We start from the raw sequence: 21,236 nt of genomic DNA on the forward strand, positions 1-21,236 counted from the left end.
CAATTTATGGCTGATGGATTCTCCCATTACTTTTCTGTGGATGGGGAAAGAAAAGGGACATCTCTGGATCTCTCCCTTTCATCAAGGACTATCACTATCTGGAATATAGTGCTGTTAAGTTTATTTTTGTATCCTCAGCATTATGATGTTTTTTTTTTTTAAATATATAATTTGTAGCTTATCCAGCATAATTATTAGTGTGAATGTTTTTTGTAACTTATATCCACACCAGATTACTATTTATAAGCATAGTAAAACATAATGAAATATTTTATACCTACCCACAGATAAACCATTTCGGTTGCTTTTCATACATCTTATAAGGATTCAAGATTTCGTCTGATATAATTTTCCTTCAGCCTGAAGAGAATGTCCTTTATATTTTCTTAGACTGCAGTTCTTCTAATAATGACATTTTCGGTTTGTTTCTCTTGAAATGTTTTTGTTTTGCTTCATTATTTATGAATATATAAATCACCACCCAGTCTGGCAGGCCTTTCTTTCTGGCAGCTCTTTAAAGAGATTTCTCATTGTCTTCCATCTTGCTTTGTTTCCAAAGAGAAGTCAATGAGGAGTAAGACATTATTTCTATCTTGTTCTTATTTATAATGTGTCCTATTTCTGTGACGGTTTTTAAAATTATTTCTCCTTTCTCTTTGATTATCTGCAGTTTGATTGTGATATGTCTTGGTAGGTTTTTCTTGTTTTAAGCTTGGGTTTGGGGGTTGTTTTATAATCACATGTTTGGGAACAATTGCCTTTATTTCTCCAAATATATTTCTACCTTACAGCTTTCGTCTGATACTCCGATTATATGTATGCTTCACTTTTTAAAATATTTTTCCACAAGTCACTGAATTTTTGTTCGCTTTTTTCCCCATAGTGTTTCAATATGGTTAATATGTATTGCCCTGTCTCTACTTACAGAGATTATTGGAGTTCTTTGTTTGATCACCCTCTCATTTCTGGTACTTTGCCCCGTAAAGTCAGGCCACCTGAGATCTCTGCACTGCAAGCTCAGTCCTGTTCAATTGATGAAGACTGTTCATGTTTTGCCTTGATTTCCCTCCTTGTGCTATGGTTTGGAAAGTGTCTCTAGGGCTCAATGATAAGGTTCATTTTTTTCCCCCTTTTTTCAAGGATCACAGTTCTCTGCTTCCTTTCTTCCAATGTCTGAAAACTAGTTTTATATATTTTGGTACAGTTTCTTTTTTTTTTTTAATTTTGTTTATTGTGGAAAGACAAAGTACTACTTATTCTGTCATAAACAGAAGTAAGACTATTTCACTTGTGGAGAAGGACAGTCTTATTCATTGCAACCATATTTAATATGACATACAATGGGCATAAAATAAATCAAAGCTATAAGAATGGATTTGGTTTATAAAACTAGGTGCATCATTTCTAGAATAATTCCATATTTCATATTTTCATTAATTAAACAATTGGGTGATTTTCTGAAGCTGTTTTCCCTTTTCATATTTAAAACCGCTTATACTTTTTGAGAATTTTAATCACATATGTGTTAGTATTTTTATTTTTATGTTTTTTTCAAGAGCAAATACTTAAGATCAAGTTGGAAATGAAATTGTCAAGTTTTTAAAAATTAAATTTGGATAAATATAAGTGCACTGAGATTTTTCAGAAAAGAAAAATGGAATATGACATCTTCTTGGACTCACTGTCAAGTATTTTGATCACTGCTTTCTATAAATTATCATCAAAAATCCACATTATATCACATAAACCTTTTTTATTTTTATTTTTTTTTATTTTATTTTTTAACTTTACAATATTGTATTGGTTTTGCCATATATCAAAATGAATCCACCACAGGTATACATGTGTTCCCCATCCTGAACCCTCCACCCTCCTCCCTCCCCATACCATCCCTCTGGGTCGTCCCAGTGCACCAGCCCCAAGCATCCAGTATCATGCATCAAACCTGGACTGGCGACTTGTTTCATATGTGATATTATACATGTTTCATATATATAAACCTTCTAATATTTAAGGAGCTCAGAGCATTTATGGTAAATCTGCAGCCTTTTAATTTTTGAGAACTAGATCCTATATTTGCAGTTAGGATGTGAAGATTGTACTATTTTCAAGATAGTTTGTAAAGATGAATAAAATTTAATTAAAAATTAATTACTTTCAATATCTTGCCACAAGTTTAACAAATATTCTCTTATTATTTCTGCTCAGACATATAAATTGAAATACTTGCACATTGCTAAATATGTCTAAGCTTTTGAATTTACAAGATGTCTTTTAGGAGGTTAGTAGAAGTTTTCCTGATCTCCTGCCCTCCAGTCTGGGATGGATATCTCTTTTTTGTGAACCTATGGAGTACCCTGGGCATATTTCAAAAACAGCACTTAATTTATAGAATTATAATAATCTGTTGACTTTTTTATTTTCACCATTTGATTTTAAAACTCATGAGGTCATGAGTGGTATATTTTTATCCTAGTGTCTATATACTGACAATACAGAGTTAGTATTTTTACTTGATTAAATAAGCAAATGAATACATTTTAATTTGCATTAAAAAGATTAATTAGGAATATGAACTCTATTCAGATGATTGGATGCTAAAACTGTATTCTGTCTTCTCTTACAGGCTCTTAAATCTGATCTACAATGGAAAAATTTCTTTTTTATCTGTTTTTCATTGGCATAGCAGTGAAAGCTCAGATCTGTCCGAAGCGTTGTGTCTGTCAGATTTTGTCTCCTAATCTTGCAACCCTTTGTGCCAAGAAAGGGCTTTTATTTGTGCCACCAAACATTGACAGAAGAACTGTGGAACTGCGTTTGGCAGACAATTTTGTTACAAATATTAAAAGGAAAGATTTTGCCAATATGACCAGCTTAGTGGACCTGACTCTGTCCAGGAATACAATAAGTTTTATTACACCTCATGCTTTTGCTGACTTACGGAATCTGAGGGCATTGCATTTGAATAGCAACAGATTGACTAAAATTACAAACGACATGTTCAGTGGGCTTTCCAATCTCCATCACTTGATATTGAACAACAATCAGCTGACTTTAATTTCTTCTACAGCATTTGATGATGTCTTTGCCCTCGAAGAGCTGGATCTGTCGTATAATAATTTAGAAACAATTCCATGGGATGCTGTTGAGAAGATGGTTAGCTTGCACACCCTCAGTTTGGACCACAATATGATTGATAACATTCCTAAGGGGACTTTCTCCCACTTGCACAAGATGACTCGGCTAGATGTAACATCAAATAAACTGCAGAAGCTACCACCTGACCCTCTCTTTCAGAGAGCTCAGGTCCTAGCAACCTCAGGAATCATAAGCCCATCTACTTTTGCATTAAGTTTTGGTGGAAACCCTTTGCATTGCAATTGTGAACTGCTGTGGTTGAGACGTCTATCCAGAGAAGATGACCTGGAGACCTGTGCTTCTCCAGCACTTTTAACTGGCCGCTATTTTTGGTCCATTCCTGAGGAAGAGTTTTTGTGTGAGCCTCCTCTCATTACTCGGCATACCCACGAGATGAGAGTCCTGGAGGGTCAAAGGGCAACCCTGAGGTGCAAAGCCAGGGGAGACCCCGAACCTGCAATTCACTGGATTTCTCCTGAAGGGAAGCTTATTTCAAATGCAACAAGATCTCTGGTGTATGAGAATGGAACACTTGATATTCTTATAACGACTGTGAAGGATACAGGTGCTTTTACCTGCATTGCTTCCAATCCTGCTGGGGAGGCAACACAAACGGTGGATCTTCATATCATTAAGCTCCCTCACTTACTAAACAGTACGAACCATATCCACGAGCCTGATCCTGGTTCTTCAGACATCTCCACGTCTACTAAGTCAGGTTCTAATGCAAGCAGTAGTAACGGTGATACTAAAATGAGTCAAGATAAAATTGTGGTGGCAGAAGCAACATCATCTACTGCACTACTTAAATTTAATTTTCAAAGAAATATCCCGGGAATACGTATGTTTCAAATCCAGTACAATGGTACTTATGATGACACCCTTGTTTACAGGTAAGAAAAATTAAGCCAATTTTTATACTTGCCCTACATCTTAGTGTAGGGCTTGATAAAATACTGCTGATTTTTTTAATTGGCAGTGCCACTCTATGTTATAGTTGAAATGCTCCATATTTTTAAGTATATAATGTAAGGCTCATGAAAGGTGAATACATGTGGGGAAATATTTTGAATGGTGTTATTTTCAGTGAGTTCAAATTTATCTTTAATATTATGCTTACCTACTTTCTTCCCCTCATCTAAGAGATGTGACTATCAGAGAACAAGATTGATTTATTTTAAAAATTCAAAAACATACCAGAACTTACACATCCACATGAGTGTTCTTTCCTTCAAGGAAGTCCTGTTGGGAGGCTATACCATTATCCCAATAACGCTGCCATTGCTCAAAGCACTTTTGGAATTATCTTTAGAACCTTCGTCATACTATTTTGAATATCCTCAGTGGTGGCAAATCTTCGTCTTTTGAGGGTGAATTTGAAATTTGGAAACAAGCAAAAGCCATTTGGAGCCAAGTCTTGTGAATAAGGTGGGTGATCAAGATGGGTATTGCCATTTTTGGTCAGAAATAGGATGTAACTATAAAATAATGAGACTGATTTTTGACTGGTTGAGTTATGTGTGTGTGTGTGGTGCTTCATATACACTGGTTCTTAAGACAGTTCCAAAGAGAAAATTTATAAGTATTTTGAGCAGTGAATCAGTGGAGTTCAGTAGATAATCTCTGGTTAAGGACATTGGTGGAGACTTTGCATCTGGCTTAAAGAATTTCTGGTATGTTTTTCTGAAGTTCAGCCTCATTGATTTATAGTCACATCTGGTCCAATTTTCAGTTGGAAATACACATTTTTACCTTTTCATATAATTTCACTCGTGATTATAGACTACTGTTACTCCTAGGAAATGATGAAAAATTATGGCTTTAAAACACATATGTATATGTATATATATATATATATATAGCCTTCAAGCTTTTCTGAAATCAAATCAGTTCTTACACACCCAGATGAATTCTTGAAGGTAATTTGATTTTCACTTATTTATGGAAATGAGAGAAAATCTTTTTTAAAAATTAGCATGGGCTGGTAGGAAAAAACAAAACTGCTCTAACTAGCCATGTGACCAATCCTGGGCAAGGTTCTACCTGGCTGAGTTTTAATTTTCTCATCTTTAAAAGGAAGAGATTAGTCTAAATGTGTTCTAATGTATCTCTCATCACTAAATATACTGGGATATAAAAAAAAATAAAAAATAAAAAAACAAAAAATAAATAAATATACTGGGATATAGACTATGATGTATGTATATTAGCATAAATTAGTTTACTGTTTTCATACTCAGCTTTCCACTTAGGCTGTGGATCATTTAACCCATAGTCAAAGATGAGCATACACTCCTACCCCTTTCTTTCCTGTAGCTGCTAAATAATCTGTATACTTTAAACATTAGCTCTGTGAAATAGGTCAGTTTCTGTTTGCCAAGCTCTAAGATTTTAATCCTGCCATGACAAGTAAATTCTCTATGACCCTGAGGAAAGTGCTTGAATTCCTGACCCTAATGTTTGTCACATGTATAGAAGTGATAATGCCTGCCTCATACTGTCCTTGTAAAAATGAAATAATACATATAAAGTGCCTAGTAATTCTCATTTTTACTAGTAATTACTCTCACTAGTAATTCTCTAGTATTTCTCATGCACTCACTAACTGGTAGTGATTTCAACAAATACATGCACTGACCTAAAATTTTCTCAGTACATTTAGAACACATTGTTTAGATATAACAGAGTACCATTGCCAAGTCTTGAAATTTCTCAAACTCTTTCAGAGAAAAAATAGAGTTTCAAGCCTTTTTTCCAAATTAAATCTTAGTCATATATGGTTGCTAAGGAGGAGGAAAAAAGCAGTGGAGAATAGGATCCACAGAAGACTTTTGTGATACAGTGGATCCAAAGATGTCCTAAACTCGTATCCAAATTTACAAATCGTGTTCTGAAAACAATTTCATAAGCCCACAATGGGGAAGATAAGGGATTTATGTTCTGGTTCAACAGTTCTGCCCTTTTCATGATTCTAGAATAATATTTCTCATGCATTTTCATCAACCTCGTTTAATAAATAGAAACATACTGGGACCCAAGTGTTGAAGATATAAGAGGGGGTTGAATAAAGTACTTTAAGTTTAGTAATTATCTTAGTTATTAAAGATAGATTTACTGGGTACCATTCCATAGTAGCTTATAACTGATTTGGAAAATAAATACTCTGAATTGCATTTCCAATCTGCTTTCTAATGTGATTGTCAGTGTTTTCCCTTCCTTCAAATTGGCTTTTAGTCACAGAGGTGTTGTAAGTGCTAAATGGATTTGTTTAGTAGTCAGATAATGTCACAGTCACACCTTTCAAAAGCAATTTGTCATAAATGATTTTTTAGCAGTGGCTTTTATTAGGAGTTCTGCTTTGCCAAGCAATGTAATTAGTAAGCTTGTCAAGCCATGGTGCAGGAACCATTAATATAATGCAGAATCCAACAATGACTTTTTGCCATTTTAAGTGGGTAAATATAAGATCAGATCATTTTCTCATATTTCATATCTGTTATAAATGTGCTTATCTTAATGAGTACTGAAATGAAACAGAACTGAAGTCATAATGACTGTGTGTGTATATCTGTTGTGTTTTTAATATTAACACAAATTCCATTGTCCCTCAGAATGATACCTCCTACGAGCAAAACTTTTCTTGTCAATAACCTGGCTGCTGGAACTATGTATGACTTGTGTGTCTTGGCAATATATGATGATGGCATCACTTCCCTCACTGCCACAAGAGTCGTGGGGTGCATCCAGTTTACTACGGAACAGGATTACGTGCGGTGCCATTTCATGCAGTCCCAGTTTCTGGGAGGCACCATGATTATTATTATTGGTGGAATCATTGTAGCATCTGTGCTGGTTTTCATCATCATTCTAATGATCCGGTATAAGGTTTGTAACAATAATGGGCAACACAAGGTTACCAAGGTCAGCAACGTCTACTCTCAAACAAACGGGGCTCAAATACAAGGCTGCAGTGGGACGCTGCCCCAGTCTGTGTCCAAACAAGCTGTGGGGCACGAAGAGAGTGCCCAGTGTTGTAAAGTTGCCAATGACAATGTGATACAACCGTCAGAAACGTGTTCAAGTCAGGACTCCTCTACCACTACCTCTGCTTTGCCTCCTACCTGGACTTCAAGCACGTCTGTGTCCCAAAAGCAGAAAAGAAAGACTGGCACAAAACCAGGTGCCGAACCACAGAGTGAAGCCGTCACAAACGTTGAGTCCCAAAACGTGAACAGGAACAACTCAACTGCCTTGCAGTTAGCTAGTCGACCTCCCGATTCTGAGGGGCCCGCATCTAAAAGAGCACATTCAAAGCCAAGTAAGTTTCTCACTCTGCCTGCTGAGAGAGCCAGAGCAAGACACAGGTACTCCCTGAATGGAGAGTTAAAGGAATACAATTGTTACATTAACTCACCGAACACCTGTGGACTGTTTTCTAAAAGAAGCATGTCTATGAATGCGATGTTAATTCAGTCCAGCAATTCTGATGGGCATAGTGGAAAAGCAACTCTTTCAAATTCTGAGTGGATATTGGAAAGCACTGTGTAACCTATTATTTCTTTTTAATGAAATTTTTTTTTTTCAAGAACTCACATAGGAAATTGGAATTTGACATGCCAGTCTTGTCTCTCTGATTCATGGCTAATAGAGCCATGGCATATAAACCCAATAAGGTATAGTTACTTCATACATATGTATATGTGTATATATATATATGTATGTATATATATATACACATATATATGTATATGAAGGTCATATATTTTAAATTGTTTAGGGAAAAAGCTGACTGCTGTGCCTTCCCCATTGAGGATCGGCTTCCAGGTTCTGCAGTAGCAGACCACAAAATGAAAGTTGTCATAGGAAAAAAGAAGTCTTGCATAAATAATTGTATTTCCTCCAGTCTTACAAATTACCGCCTATGGATGATTGATATTTTTCAATGAGTAGCTTGTATATTTTCTTTCATTGACAGTGGCATTTGTTTTTAGGCAAATATTTTCAAGAACAACACTGCGTTGTTATGTTATTTATAATAAAATATCCAATTGAGTATACCCAGACAGTGTTAAAATAAGTTCCCTTCTAAACAACATTCTTAGTTCAGGTGCCTTAATGGTTTTGTGGTATGTTCTCATCCATGACACTGTTTTTTCAGTGGGAAGCAGAAGAACATGCAATTGATTTTTCATTTATCAAAAAAAGTCAATTCAGTTTTAAGTCACAGGCCAGTTTTAAGTCATATGGATCTGCCTGGGAGTATGAAGGTGTTTTCTTTCATTCAGTACACATTTGCTGAATGAATGAACTTTATATTTATATTTTTCTTAATGCAAGTTAAGTAGAGAGACAAAAATACAAAACTGCCTTTATCAAAGGTATATTTATTTTTATCACCAAGTAAAATAAAAATCTTCTAATGGAGTTCTTATTCTATTTATAAGCAATATAAAGTCATTGTTCATTAACTAGATAGTAGTTTTATTTTTCCCTTTTGCTCTGTAATTCTGAATTTGAATGTTTATCTCTTAGAGTAAATGTATTTATTATTTGAATCAAAACATGGTGAAATTTAATTAGAAATTATATAGCTTAGTGGGAATCATTTAAAAAAGCATTTTTAATTTAGTCAGACAATAATATTGTTCCTTAATAATACGGCATTCTTGGACAGTCACTGAAATCAAGGTCTATGGAAAAAATGCTCCAACTACTCTTCAAAATTTCTACAGTATTATATTGTAACCTGATGATGTTTTACTAAAGAGCAGTAAATAGGGCTTTGCTGCTGCTGCTGCTAAGTTGCTTCAGTCGTGTCCAACTCTGTGCGACCCCATAGACGGCAGCCCACCAGGCTCCCTGGGATTCTCCAGGCCAGAACACTGGAGTGGGTTGCCATTTTCTTCTCCAATGCATGAAAGTGAAAAGTGAAAGTGAAGTCGCTCAGTCGTGCCCCACTCTTAGTGACCCCATGGACTGCAGCCTATCAGGCTCCTCCATCCATGGGATTTTCCAGGCAAGAGTACTGGAGTGGAGTGCCATTACATTCTCCGAAATAGGGTTTTAGGTTTTTTTAATTATTATTGTTGCTTTTTTTGTTGTTTGAATATTTATTTATTTGAGAATACGAATCATGGGAACTCGCACAAAATAATTTTAGCCATAACATAATGAGATATGTACTTTATATAAAGTATTCCCTGGAAGTAAGTTAAAGACAGAGTATAAATTTATTAACTATTTCAGATTACTTGAAATACTGTTTAAAACACAGGTGAGGAATGTTCATCATTAGTTTAATTTCCTCTTACTGGAAACATTTATAAAATTTAAGTCACATGCATCTGCCTGCACATATGAAGGTGTTTTGACTTTACCAAGGCACATTTTATACATAATATATCGTTATGACATTCAAAAGTGAATTAGGTTAAAGCAGTTAGAACTTTCTGAGTTAGTCTTTAAAAAATTTGTCTAACAGTTTTTCACTACCTTAGGTGTTTCCTGAATGTCTTCTATGCCCTGCTTCTCTTTCTAAAGTTTGTCTTTCCCACCTCTAAAATGTAATTGGCCTTCCTGGGTCAGGAATACAGCTCTTGTAAGTAATAAATTATATCACTGTGTGAAATTATTTTGTAAAATCAAAGCATTACTCAAAGTGAAATGTATTTTCAACACTATTCTGTAATAATGCACTAATTTCAACTAAACAATTTTAGTTATCATCAATTACTTATTTCTTCACAAAGCGCTGATTGACAAAAAGCATATTATTTTTACCTTTCCTAGTTTATGCCTTCGTGGTTTTAAAATATCCTGAATATACAAAAATTTTTCAAGACTTAAAGAAATGAATCCCCAAACAAGGTTGTGGTTAGGGTGGTGCTGCAATCATGCAAAACAGGCAGCAGCTTAGTGTATCTACTCCAAGATACCAATTAACTTAACATACATTCTATTTTCCAGTTGTTTGCATTTTAAAAAATCAATTTTCCTGCTTATGTTTCTAATGGAACTTTAATTGAATATCTTTTATTTCTCATAAACATTTAGAATGGCATAATACCTAACCATGTGAAATTTATTCTCTTTGACTAAAGCCATTGAAACTATTTAAATTGTTATTGCTCTTACAAGACTGTTTTTAGGGTGAATTAACCAAATGCTTGAACACTTATTCTGGAAATGATAAGAAGGCCTGTGTTCTTGTCTTTTAAAAGGTTTTATTTGAACCAACGATGTGAACAAAAATTAGCGTATCAAGAGGGTCAGATGTTACTTGGTTTTGTTGATAAGTATATGAAAATGTTTTGCTCAGGGCCGTTTCAGTGTGAAGTGGCTGAAAGAAAATCCTTGGGAAGGATGGGGGGTGATTAAAGATACCTGGTATAATATCTTAAACACAGTAGTTATTCAGATGAATGAATGAGCAAATGGATAGATGAATTAGTAAGTGAATGGAGCCAGGGAAGAAGGCTCAGTATTCAGAATTTTAATTAATTAGCATAATAATTTGTGATCCAGATAATATACTACTATAAGCAAGAAATTCTGTCCCTCTTGTTTTTCTTTGTGTCATTTCTTACATTCCTTATTTAACCAACTTCGTATATGTGATCCATAGCATATGGTTTTGGTGTTTGTCATTGCTGACTGTGTATAGGTTGTATATGTTGTTTTTGCTTCTCTGTTCTTAATTATTTTTCTTTAATTTTTAGCCATTTTATGCTATGGTTTCAGCTTGTTCACGAACAAACTGACAAATAATATATTTACAGATATTTACTCTAAACATTTCTTAAATTTTATGTATTCCTGTGTTGCTTTTTGTTTTGGATAATTGTCCTCCAATTTGAAAATGTCAAACCACTGTTAAAATAGGCCTTTATTGAAAAAAGTATACAACATTCAAAGCAACTTCAAAATCCTAAAAAGAAACAAACTTTGGTTTGATGAATATCATTTACTTTTAGCTTGCAAATAGATTTACACAGAGGTGCATTAAATATGATAATTTTAAATTAGATATAGTAACACCTTTGCTGAAGACAGTGTATTTTATACATTTTTGAATAGTTGAGGTCACAGTAAGCTTTTTTATGCTTTTAGGCACTTGATTTTAGCTGCTTTGCTAATACAGTCCACTAAAAAAGCTTTAGAATATAAATTTTTGAGCTGTTGTGAGCTACCTATAGACTCAACAGTTTTACTATCTGAATGATACATACTTTCTCCACAAGAATTTAAAGAATTTTTTAAAATTAAGTATCTTCCACCTGTCCACAGGAATCTCTTATCTTTTTTCCATGAAGTATTGGAATGGCCAAAATGTTTGTTCAGTTTTTCCCTTAAGATATAATGGAATCACCTGAATGAATCTTTTGGCCAACCCAATGTTTTCTGCTTTACCTTAAACCCTCAGAAAGAACTTCCAAACTAAATTTTAACTATTTTAATAGCTTGTATTACTAAAAAGAAATTAATATTTTGTTTATAAAACTAACACATTAATAAAAAATTACAACAAAATTCACATCAATAGCCTTTTGCTTCCTAAAATTTAGTATTTCCTCCTATGTTTATTCACAATAACAAACTTAAAAACAATCATTAAAATCCCCATAGTTTAAAAAATTTCAAATTCATAAAGCGTCTTATTGTACAAGAATCGCAAAGGTAAATGGTCATTTTTTTCAAAGAAAACTGTAGATACGAGTCCATTTTCTTCTTGGTGTGGCAGGATTCCAATCCCATTTTATAATGGTATCAAGCAGAGCTCGTTAATATTAGACAAAGTGAAGACTGTGCCCTCTTCCCATTGCTTAACCTTCTCTTGAGTCTCAGGAAGAGTCCAGGCTTTGCGCTTCCAAAGTGTTGCAGATGCTTGTGTGTGTGTGTGTGAAGTGTTTGGGGAAAGGATTGAAGGGGCATCAGATGGAAAAAGGATTATTTTTCTTCTCCTCCTCCTCAGTTCGTAATAAAACATAATAATAACGATGATAATATTAATAAAAATGACAATTCACCGTATAATGTTTTTGAGTTAAATGTTAGCTGAGGTAAATATATGGATAAAAATTATCTCACTTTTAAAATTTCACGAACTACACGAATGAAAACAACCAAAATTAGTGACTGGAAATTTGTAATAGTCTCAGAGCTCTGTCTTTCAGATCACTCAGTTCTTTCCCTCCCGTGCTAGATAAATTTACATGCTGGGATTACAAATACAATTGGTTTTATCAGATTTGCTTTTTTTTTTTTTTTTTTTGCAACAGAAAGCATCCCTCTTGTAGCAGTACAGAATAAAGAATAGTAAACACATTAAAGGGATCAAGTCATCCTAAACAAATGGAATTATCTGAAGAGGGGCATAGACACTAACAGTTCTGGGAATAAAATATGAAGTTACTTCTTTAAGATAATGTTAATCCATCTGCAATTTCATCAAATATTACAAATACTCAATACAACAAAATAATCAGTGTACCATTGTCTTCTGATTTGTTTCAGTTATTTCAAAGTTAAAATTTAGGATAATTACAGTATTTTAAAGTTTAAGTAATCTAAAGTTACCATCAAGTGAAATACATATGCTACATATGCTTATATGTCTACATACGTTTTGCATATATATGTGTGCAGATATGTATATGCACACATATACTTAACCCTTTTAGATTGTAAATCTGAGTCCTACTGTAATTAATGTAATAAGATTAAAGTGGTCCAGCTATCAGAGAACTTCTCCCAGAACAGCTGTCCAAACTATACTTGCTATCTATCAGATTACAATGGATTATAAACTCTAGTACAAATATATTTTTCTGAACATCTGAATGATACGCATCTATACAGTTGATCTAGTTCATTCTTCTTCAATAGGTGACTGTTACAGTTCATGAATTTTAAAACAACAAGAAAATTATCTTCAAATGCATTTAGGGGAAAGCTGTGAAGTCTCTTTCATGTAATGTTTGAAACTGGATGTACATTATTCTTGCCTGAGAGTTGAACTAGACATTTATTGTGATTCTGCCCCCAAAATACGTCTGTGCATTCTAAGTCACTTCAGTCATGTCTGACTCTGCAACCCTGTGGACTTTAGCCCGCCAGGCTCCTCTATCTATGTGATTCTTCAGGCAAGAATACTGGAGTGGGTTGCCATGTCCTCCTCCCAGTAATCTTCCCCACCCAGGGATCAAACCCACTTCTCTTTTGTCTCCTGCTTTGGCAGGAGGGTTCTTTACCACTGTTGCCACCTGGGAAGCCCAAAATGTGTCCAATAAATAATTATTCTAATAACATGAAGGGGCTTATGAAATATATTCTGGGGGCTCTACCATAATATGATTTCCTAATTATTTTTTCTGTATAATACAAACAATTGCTTTCATGTAAAACCTAATCTCCAGAGATCATTGCAAATTTTTATGAATATTTATGCTGGAGGTTTTATCAAAAGATTGTTTTGTACTATTCTCATCACAGTCAGCTGTGAGCACTTAGAATGACATATTCCTCAGACACCTAATTTTTTCTTATACTTTGTCCCTTCTTAAAACTATTGACTTTAAAATGCGACATGTGGGAAATAAATAGAATGTGTACTCTACAGGGCTATTTAATGGTATTAAGCATTTATAGCAAATTGGAATATGCATATGGATATTTAAAGGCAGAATGTTTGCATTTAGAACATTACTGTTCTATATAAAGCTACATGGTTTTATATAAATATAAATGGTATTTGGCAAAGCATGCTATTATCTTTGGGATTATTGAATAATGGTTTATATTGTAAATGATTATTTTATACATAGTGTATAAAATAAGATAAAACTACATTTCCTGCTCTGGATTGTTTTCCTTGATGTATCTTTCCATATTAATCATATGCAGCAATGTGGTTGAAGTTAACTTTGAGTAAGAAAAATGAATAGAAGTCTGATTTTCTCATTAAACTCTTGCAGGGAAAAGTGCATTCCATAATTACATAAAAGTGCATTCCATTGATAATTACTCATTTTAGTAACTAGAACAATATTTTTAAAAATTCTGCCTTTATGGTATTATGTGTCAGGGAATAGCCATAGAGAACTATAAAGTATTATAAAAGTCAATTATAATTAACCCAAGAACTAGTGAGTTATTACAAAAAAGAAGTGTAGATAAACCTTTAAGATGAATCTTACCAAGGTTTCAATGAGAAGTATTATAAGGTCTGTTTCATAAAAAATGAATTGTTTATGACGCTGAAAATTTTATTCCCAGATGCTTTGCCGACTAATGTTGACCAGATTGTCCAGGAAACACAGGTGAGATTCTTGTTATCTGTCACATGCTTCAGTACTTAAGTGGGTATATTATTTTATAAACGAATTTTTAATTTTTGTTTTGCTAGTTTATGCAAGTTGTTGACATTTTCCATTAAAACTTACTCAATGCTCAATGGTAAACCCTGAAGTTTAGTTTGGTTAAATGAATTTCCAGTTCCTAAATGTAGACAGATTTTTGGTTAACTGAATACTTCTGATTCGTATTGTAAGAATGAAGGGAATACCAATGTAATTTTGGAGTCACTTTTGTAGTCACGCATGGTATCATGTGTACTTTTATAAATATTTCTAAACGTGAAGACAGTAGCTTGATAGGAATATATTCACTCATATCCTTGACCTCCACATAATAGAAGCTGAGATGAAATGTTGTGCTTCACCGAAAGTGGATGAACAGAAGTGTTTCACTGTTATCTAAAATGAATGTAGCCACTATAAAATGGAGCAAAAGACTATTCATGAAATATTCATGGTATTCCTTTTGTCAGCAACCGATTACTCTTCATGGTTTTCTTTTCTTTCTTTCTCTTTTTTTTGGAAGTTTCAAATGAGTATTTGATTCCTGCATTTTAATTGGATCAGAAAGTGTGTTTCCAGAGCAAAATGGTATTTTAGCAATCTGTTCAAACAGCTGGATGCATCAGCCATTTGCTTAAGATTTGGCACAGAAAAAAAAATACTCTGTTTTTAAAGGTTCATAGAAAAATTCATTGATTTATTTGTTGACAGTAAAAATAAGGATCTTTTTTTGATCCATTTCTTATTTAAAAGATAACAATCACTTGGACTATCCTTAAGGGTTTCCCCTAAAGAATTCCATCCCAAATCAAACAAAACGTTTTTCATGCATCATTTCTTAATTGAAATTAGAATTCCATTCCTAAGCTGCAAAAAAGCAAACAGATGGCTCGCTGGAAACAATCAATAGCAGAGTGTCTTTCATGTACTTGGTGTTAGTAGAACTGAACTGACCTGCATGAAGGTGCCTCAGTTTTCTACCACCTTCCCTCTCTTTCCTTCCTCTCTTTCCTCTTCCCTTGTTCCTTCCCTCTCTCCCCCATCTTTGATTTGAAAATGTTGAATTATCATGCAACTTTGGACACCCAGCTGTTCTGAAAGAGAATATCCGTAGAAAGGGTTTAAAAAGTCAAGGTTTCTCTATGAGAAGCATGATCCAGGATGGGGCTAACTGTTCTATCAAGATTTGATAGGAAAGTCAATCTGGTCATCTTTCAATTACCAACTGAAGCAATTTCTCAAGTATTCGTTTTTCGTGGGGCATGTTACGTATCATTGTGTTTATTTCTTTATTTTACCACAGTGTTAGAAGTCAAATTTAGAGAAAAGTAATCTCCTTGGGAATTTATGTGCTACTCAAGATAGCAAAAGGTTTGCCAATGTAATAAGTATGTAAGATTTCTAATAATGACTTCTCTGTGCTAAAATAATATTAATTTGAGAACTTTGGAAAATATAGTTTAAAATAAAAAAAAAATGTAAATCTGTCATAACCCACCACCCAGACATAAATACTACTGTGGTGCATGATCTTTCAGTGATTTGTCATTTCTGTATGTAGTAAATTCTTATGTACATATGTATGTTTGTATTAGATTTCGTATGTAGGATATGTCACCTACTTTTAAAATTTTATGCTGAGTCTTCCTTTGTTGAAACATAATGTCATAGCAACTTTATTTCCATGCTTTGGGTATTTTTTTTTCTTTCTACAAGCATTAGCAAGAAAAATAAACCCTCAGGCAAGGAAGAGTTTTAACAAAATTTAGTGGCAATACATCATTTACTCACCACCCAATTTCCTGCTACGTTTCTGTTATCAGATTTAAGTCACCGTATGACCTCAGTGTAACTATTCTTGGTATTTGATAAATGATTCCTGCAGCAGCAGGCCTATCATTTCTGCAGCTGTCAGCACAACCAAGCAGCAATGTCCCTGTGAAGAGACTGTGACCCGTGGGCTCTGAGTCTTCTCACGGCCTTTCACACTGTCGGCGCCACTTCACCTTGTGAATGAAACGAGGTAGAGAGCTGGCAGAGATTCCTTGTGCTCATAGTTTCTTCTTCTTCTTCTTTTTTTTTTTTCTGGCTGGCAGTGGAGGGTGCTAGTGGGATGAAGAAGATTATACCATTTTAGCTTAAGTTTATATTTCCTGCAGGATGTTAACATACATGTCTTTTTCTGCCCAGTGGCAAAATGTGTTTCCCAATCATTGGCCTATTGCATTAAACTTAATTAAAATGTCCCTTAATATACAGACAATAATATAAGCCAAAAAAAAGAAGAAACTTGACACATTTTTTTAATTTAAAAAGATGTTTCCTAGGTGACAGTATTAAACTGATCATACCACCATCCGTAACATAGCATCAAGCTCTCGTAGGAAGGAGCAGAGAGGGTGGAAATGTTTTGCCCTGTAAGGGGTTTGGGTGCTCTTCTTTACACTGAGGTAACTGCTAAGATGACTGTTTTTTTAAGATTTATTTCATTTCCATTAGAATATGCCTGGTGTCAATTTTATTCCTTAAGACTTTTCCTATATGTGAATAGAAACAGAGTGAGCTTAAAATATTTAATGTAACACATAGAATCCTTCTATAATAAACCATAAGATTCCAATTACACTAAGATGAGTTGAGAGCAAAGGGGAAAGGAATCATTGGCAGAATCAGTGATAATTACCCTGTAATTAAATATACACAAAAGTCACTCAGTCGTGTCCGACTCTTTGTGACCCCATGGATTGTAGCCCACCAGGCTCCTCGGTCCATGGGATTTTCCAGGCATGAATACTAGAGTGGGTTGCTGTTTCCTTCTCCGCTGTAAGTACATAGGCACATATAAATTAGCCTTGTGTTTGAAAATACTGTTATGCTTAAAATGAATCAGGTAGAACAATTGATACGATGTGTTTGGCAGTTAAGTAAAAGCAGTTAATTCATTTGCATTTATACTGAAAATGCCTTTAAGGAAAAAAAAATTGTACGTATTTCTTGTATTCAGACCAACAAATGTGTATTTTGTGTGTGTGTTTCAGTGTGTACAGTGTTTCAGTGTGTACAGCCACTATTCTGTGACTGCTGGTGCCAGTCTTTAAGACAGTTGTTTCCTGGTTTCAATACTTTTGATTTCTGATCTTTCTTTTTAGTATATATCAATCAAGTATTTTTTAAAAACCTTAAACTTTGTCATAAAATCTCTGCTACAGATGCAGTAACCATGAAAAGAGTCCAGTTCTTTTAGACAGACTATTAATACATAAGTGCATGGAAAGTTACTAGTGTTGATTAGAAATAAACAGCAGTATTAAAATAACTGTGGACAAACAGTTTGGAAAACATGTGAACTAAGAACCAAGCAGCAAAGCAAATATATGTATATGATTCGGATGTCTTTCCAATGTTCTTTTTCTAAGCAATAATGACCGATATAAAATGCTTGGTTCTGTAGGACTTTTTTTTGCCTATGATATTCCCTTCAAGTAAATTAAAAAAAGAGTAAGAGAATAGGCACTTAGTAAGAAACATTTAACTTTTTTTTTTTACAATAATTCAACCATACTTTTTGGCATATTTATTTGAACATTATAGAAAAACAGAAAAAATATATATAGAACCCTAGTGTCAGCAATAACCTTTAGAAATCATTTCCTTCTTTTTAGATGCCCTGACTAGAGATGAAAAACCTTTCATAGGACTTAATTACATTACGAAAAAGAGTAATAACAGTTGCCCAAATCCATTTGATGTCAGTTTGTTTTTTCTTCTTTTAATGTTGAGGTAGCCTTAATTTCTTCTTTTATTTGTAAAACTGTTAATAAGACTAAAGTGTTTTGCATCCTATCCTTTCACTGTCACATGAGGGCCATTGACAAAACATCCTGAACCTACCCCAAATTCAGTATATTCATTTCTTATAACATTTTATCATAATTACTATAGTCTATCTTGCTTTTCCTTTGTGATACTCTAGTAATTTTTGTTCCATATTTCAATATTTATGGAATCATTATGAGTTTCTTTATTAATAAGTAAAAAGTGTTATTTTGACTCTCACCTATAAAATTTTTAATCAGCCTCATATTATGTCATCATTTCAATAATGGCAGATTCAGGGCAGACCAATTCATGTCCTCATTCCCAAATCTGATTGCTATTTCCTAATCTGTAAAATTAGCAGCTTATTTATAAACCATAATTCCAAAGTTTGTTAATAATGATATTATATGTAGTTGTTCTTGAATGGAAAGGAGAAAAATTACTTCTATTTCATATTATGAAATCCTATATTTCTCAAAAATTTTTCCATCTTTAAATATAGAATTTATACATATATTTTAAAGCCATGAGTCCTGAGAACCCATTCATTGGAAAAAAAATATTTTCAGTTTATTTAAAATTTTTAATGATTTTGTATGATTTTCTTTCAAAATCATATTAACTGTGAAATTCCTTTGCTTGTGAATAAATTTCAGTTTTCACATTTATTTTATTGTCCAGTAGGTGAAGAATTAATTAATAAAGAAGAACTAATAGTCTTCACTATATTAAATGTGTAATTAAAAATTTATGAAACCTTAATATGACACAAAGCTTCCAAAAGAATATATTAAAAAGTAGAGATCACTTAAGTTTTAGATGTGATGAACAAATTTGATCTACAATATTCGTATCTTAAAAATCAGCTTGAATATTTGTTAAAACCTGAATGGCATGCATTAATGAATAAAATATATATATTTTTAATCTTGAGAATATAAATGTGAAAATCAAAGCAATGAAGAATGCCATTCCTCAATTTTGGTTCTGAGTTGCATAACTATTTAGTCTTAATACATTTAGGTTCCTTTCTAAAATAAAATTTTTAAAAATATTTTTCAACAATTTGAAGTTACCAAGAAACATTTTAAGAGCTGATGTGCATGTCTAAGTAACATCCAGATGTATACCTAGTATTGTGCAGCAATAAGTTCCTGCCTGGTTGCTTACAGTTCAGTAACTTCTAGATTACCAGCAAAATAATCTTATTAGCTATGTGTTTTCTTTCTTTCTTTCTTTCTTTTTTTTCTTTTTCTTTCATTTCAGAGGCCGGAGTTAATCTGAAGAGCACCGCTTCTCTCTCTCCTGAAAAAAATTGCTACTGATATTTTTACTGGATAAAATTTAAAAATCGTTCAATTCACAAAGGCTTATTGTTGAACTGGTATCCTAGAAGAAATTGTCCACAGGAGCCGAAGCAGAAGTCTCTGATGCCGCAGAACTGGATCTATCAGACCATGGTTCATCCCCTTTTAAAACCAAATTTTTTTTCTTCTGGCCTACAAGTATTTTTTTTAAAGAAGGAAAGGAAAAAAACCTACATTGGCATCGAGTTCTGTATCAATCCATGTTACATTGCCATCCATGATTTAAGACTGTAGAATCTTGAATAATCTATATCACTTTAACAAATAAATGTTTTACTATGACAGAATCTGCACGTTGCCTGATTTGTGGAAACCTCAGTTGCTTCAAGTATGAATGGTGAAGTGATGATGGTAGGAACTAACAATACTATTTTACATCTATGTAGTTCAAAACCTTAAGGGATCACAAATTGCTGTATAATAATGGAACTAGTTCTTCCATGACAAGTGCACCCACTTCTATGGGAGGGCAGTACAGCTATTTAAACAGCTTTATGAAAATTTTTATTCTTCAGTGTAACAGAAAGGGAAGACAGATCTCCTACTGGGATTTCAGAAAGTATCAAGGTAGGTGTATTGTAATTAATCCAAATTGATTCATTGCTTTTCTGGAAAACAAAGGCAGAGATTTTAATAATTTTAGGTCTTATGTTTCATTATAAATGCCCATTTCTCCAGTTTTCCATTGGAGATATATATATATATATATATATATATATAGATATAGATATAGATATAGATATAGATATATATATATATAAACTCTCTATATATAGTTTACATTTTTAAAAATTTACTTAAAACTAAAAAATCTAGAAAACTGTCTTTGAAAAATGTAGGTTAATCTGTTAACCATTCCACATCTCAGGCTGTTAAAAATATCCAACTATCCAAAGAGAAGTTATAAAATGTCAGTCATAAGATGGCACTTAGAATCTGTGCTCGGGAGCCTAACTACACTAGACATAAAACCTGTGCACACACACACACTAAGGCACTGCCAGACACACACACTGCACAACTGAAACGAAGTAACACCTTTAGATGCAATGTAGTTAGTTTCTGACTTCCAGCAAATGACTTCATTCTGTTTCCTGACAACTCAAGTACCCAGAGCAATCCTGTTTACCTGTGTGTATGTGTATATACACATGGATAAATGTTTATGGTCACAAAAAGGAGACAATTTGGACAATAAGCATTGCCTCTGTGAATCTGTTCCTGCCATACACAAATTTTCTCCTCAAATATAATCTTTCAGGAACACAGATAGCTTTCCTGGATTTCAGAGTTTAATTTATTAAATTCTCTCTGGGGAAAACTGCAGCCTTACCTTCAAGGACATTCTCCTGTTTATATTTACATTCCATTTACTCCAATCTCGACCCCCTCAGGTCTAATTCTTGTTTTTCTTGATGATGGTAAGAGTGTAGCCTGACTGCTTCATCTTTTTAAGATATTCATGCTATTGTGTTCTAAGGAACAGGGATTTTAGAACTAAAATTGTGTTTAATCTTGTCAAGTCTTCACTCTGCATCTAGATCTAAGACTTCAC

At 33.6% G+C, this 21,236-nt stretch overlaps 1 protein-coding gene across 4 annotated transcripts in view; it reads left to right on the forward strand.

Moving 5' to 3' along the window:
* The window catches only part of LRFN5 (leucine rich repeat and fibronectin type III domain containing 5), a 321,982-nt gene extending 302,014 nt beyond the window's left edge, over positions 1–19,968 (forward strand). Inside the window, exons 3-6 of one of the 4 annotated variants that reach the window (XM_027520837.1) lie at positions 2,627–4,031; positions 6,750–7,456; positions 14,413–14,456; positions 19,581–19,968. In XM_027520837.1, coding sequence (XP_027376638.1) covers positions 2,647–4,031; positions 6,750–7,456; positions 14,413–14,456; positions 19,581–19,598 — 2,154 coding nt within the window. In that variant the 5' untranslated portion in view covers positions 2,627–2,646 and the 3' untranslated portion in view covers positions 19,599–19,968. Of the gene's footprint in view, positions 1–2,626; positions 4,032–4,374; positions 4,559–6,749; positions 7,457–14,412; positions 14,457–19,580 lie in introns of those variants that run through there. The other 3 variants (XM_027520840.1, XM_027520839.1, XM_027520838.1) reach the window with 3 other exon arrangements.
* Positions 19,969–21,236: the final 1,268 nt, after the last annotated feature.

The sequence above is a fragment of the Bos indicus x Bos taurus genome, chromosome 21 (assembly GCF_003369695.1).
Source record: "Bos indicus x Bos taurus breed Angus x Brahman F1 hybrid chromosome 21, Bos_hybrid_MaternalHap_v2.0, whole genome shotgun sequence".
NCBI classification, from domain to species: Eukaryota; Metazoa; Chordata; class Mammalia; order Artiodactyla; family Bovidae; genus Bos; species Bos indicus x Bos taurus.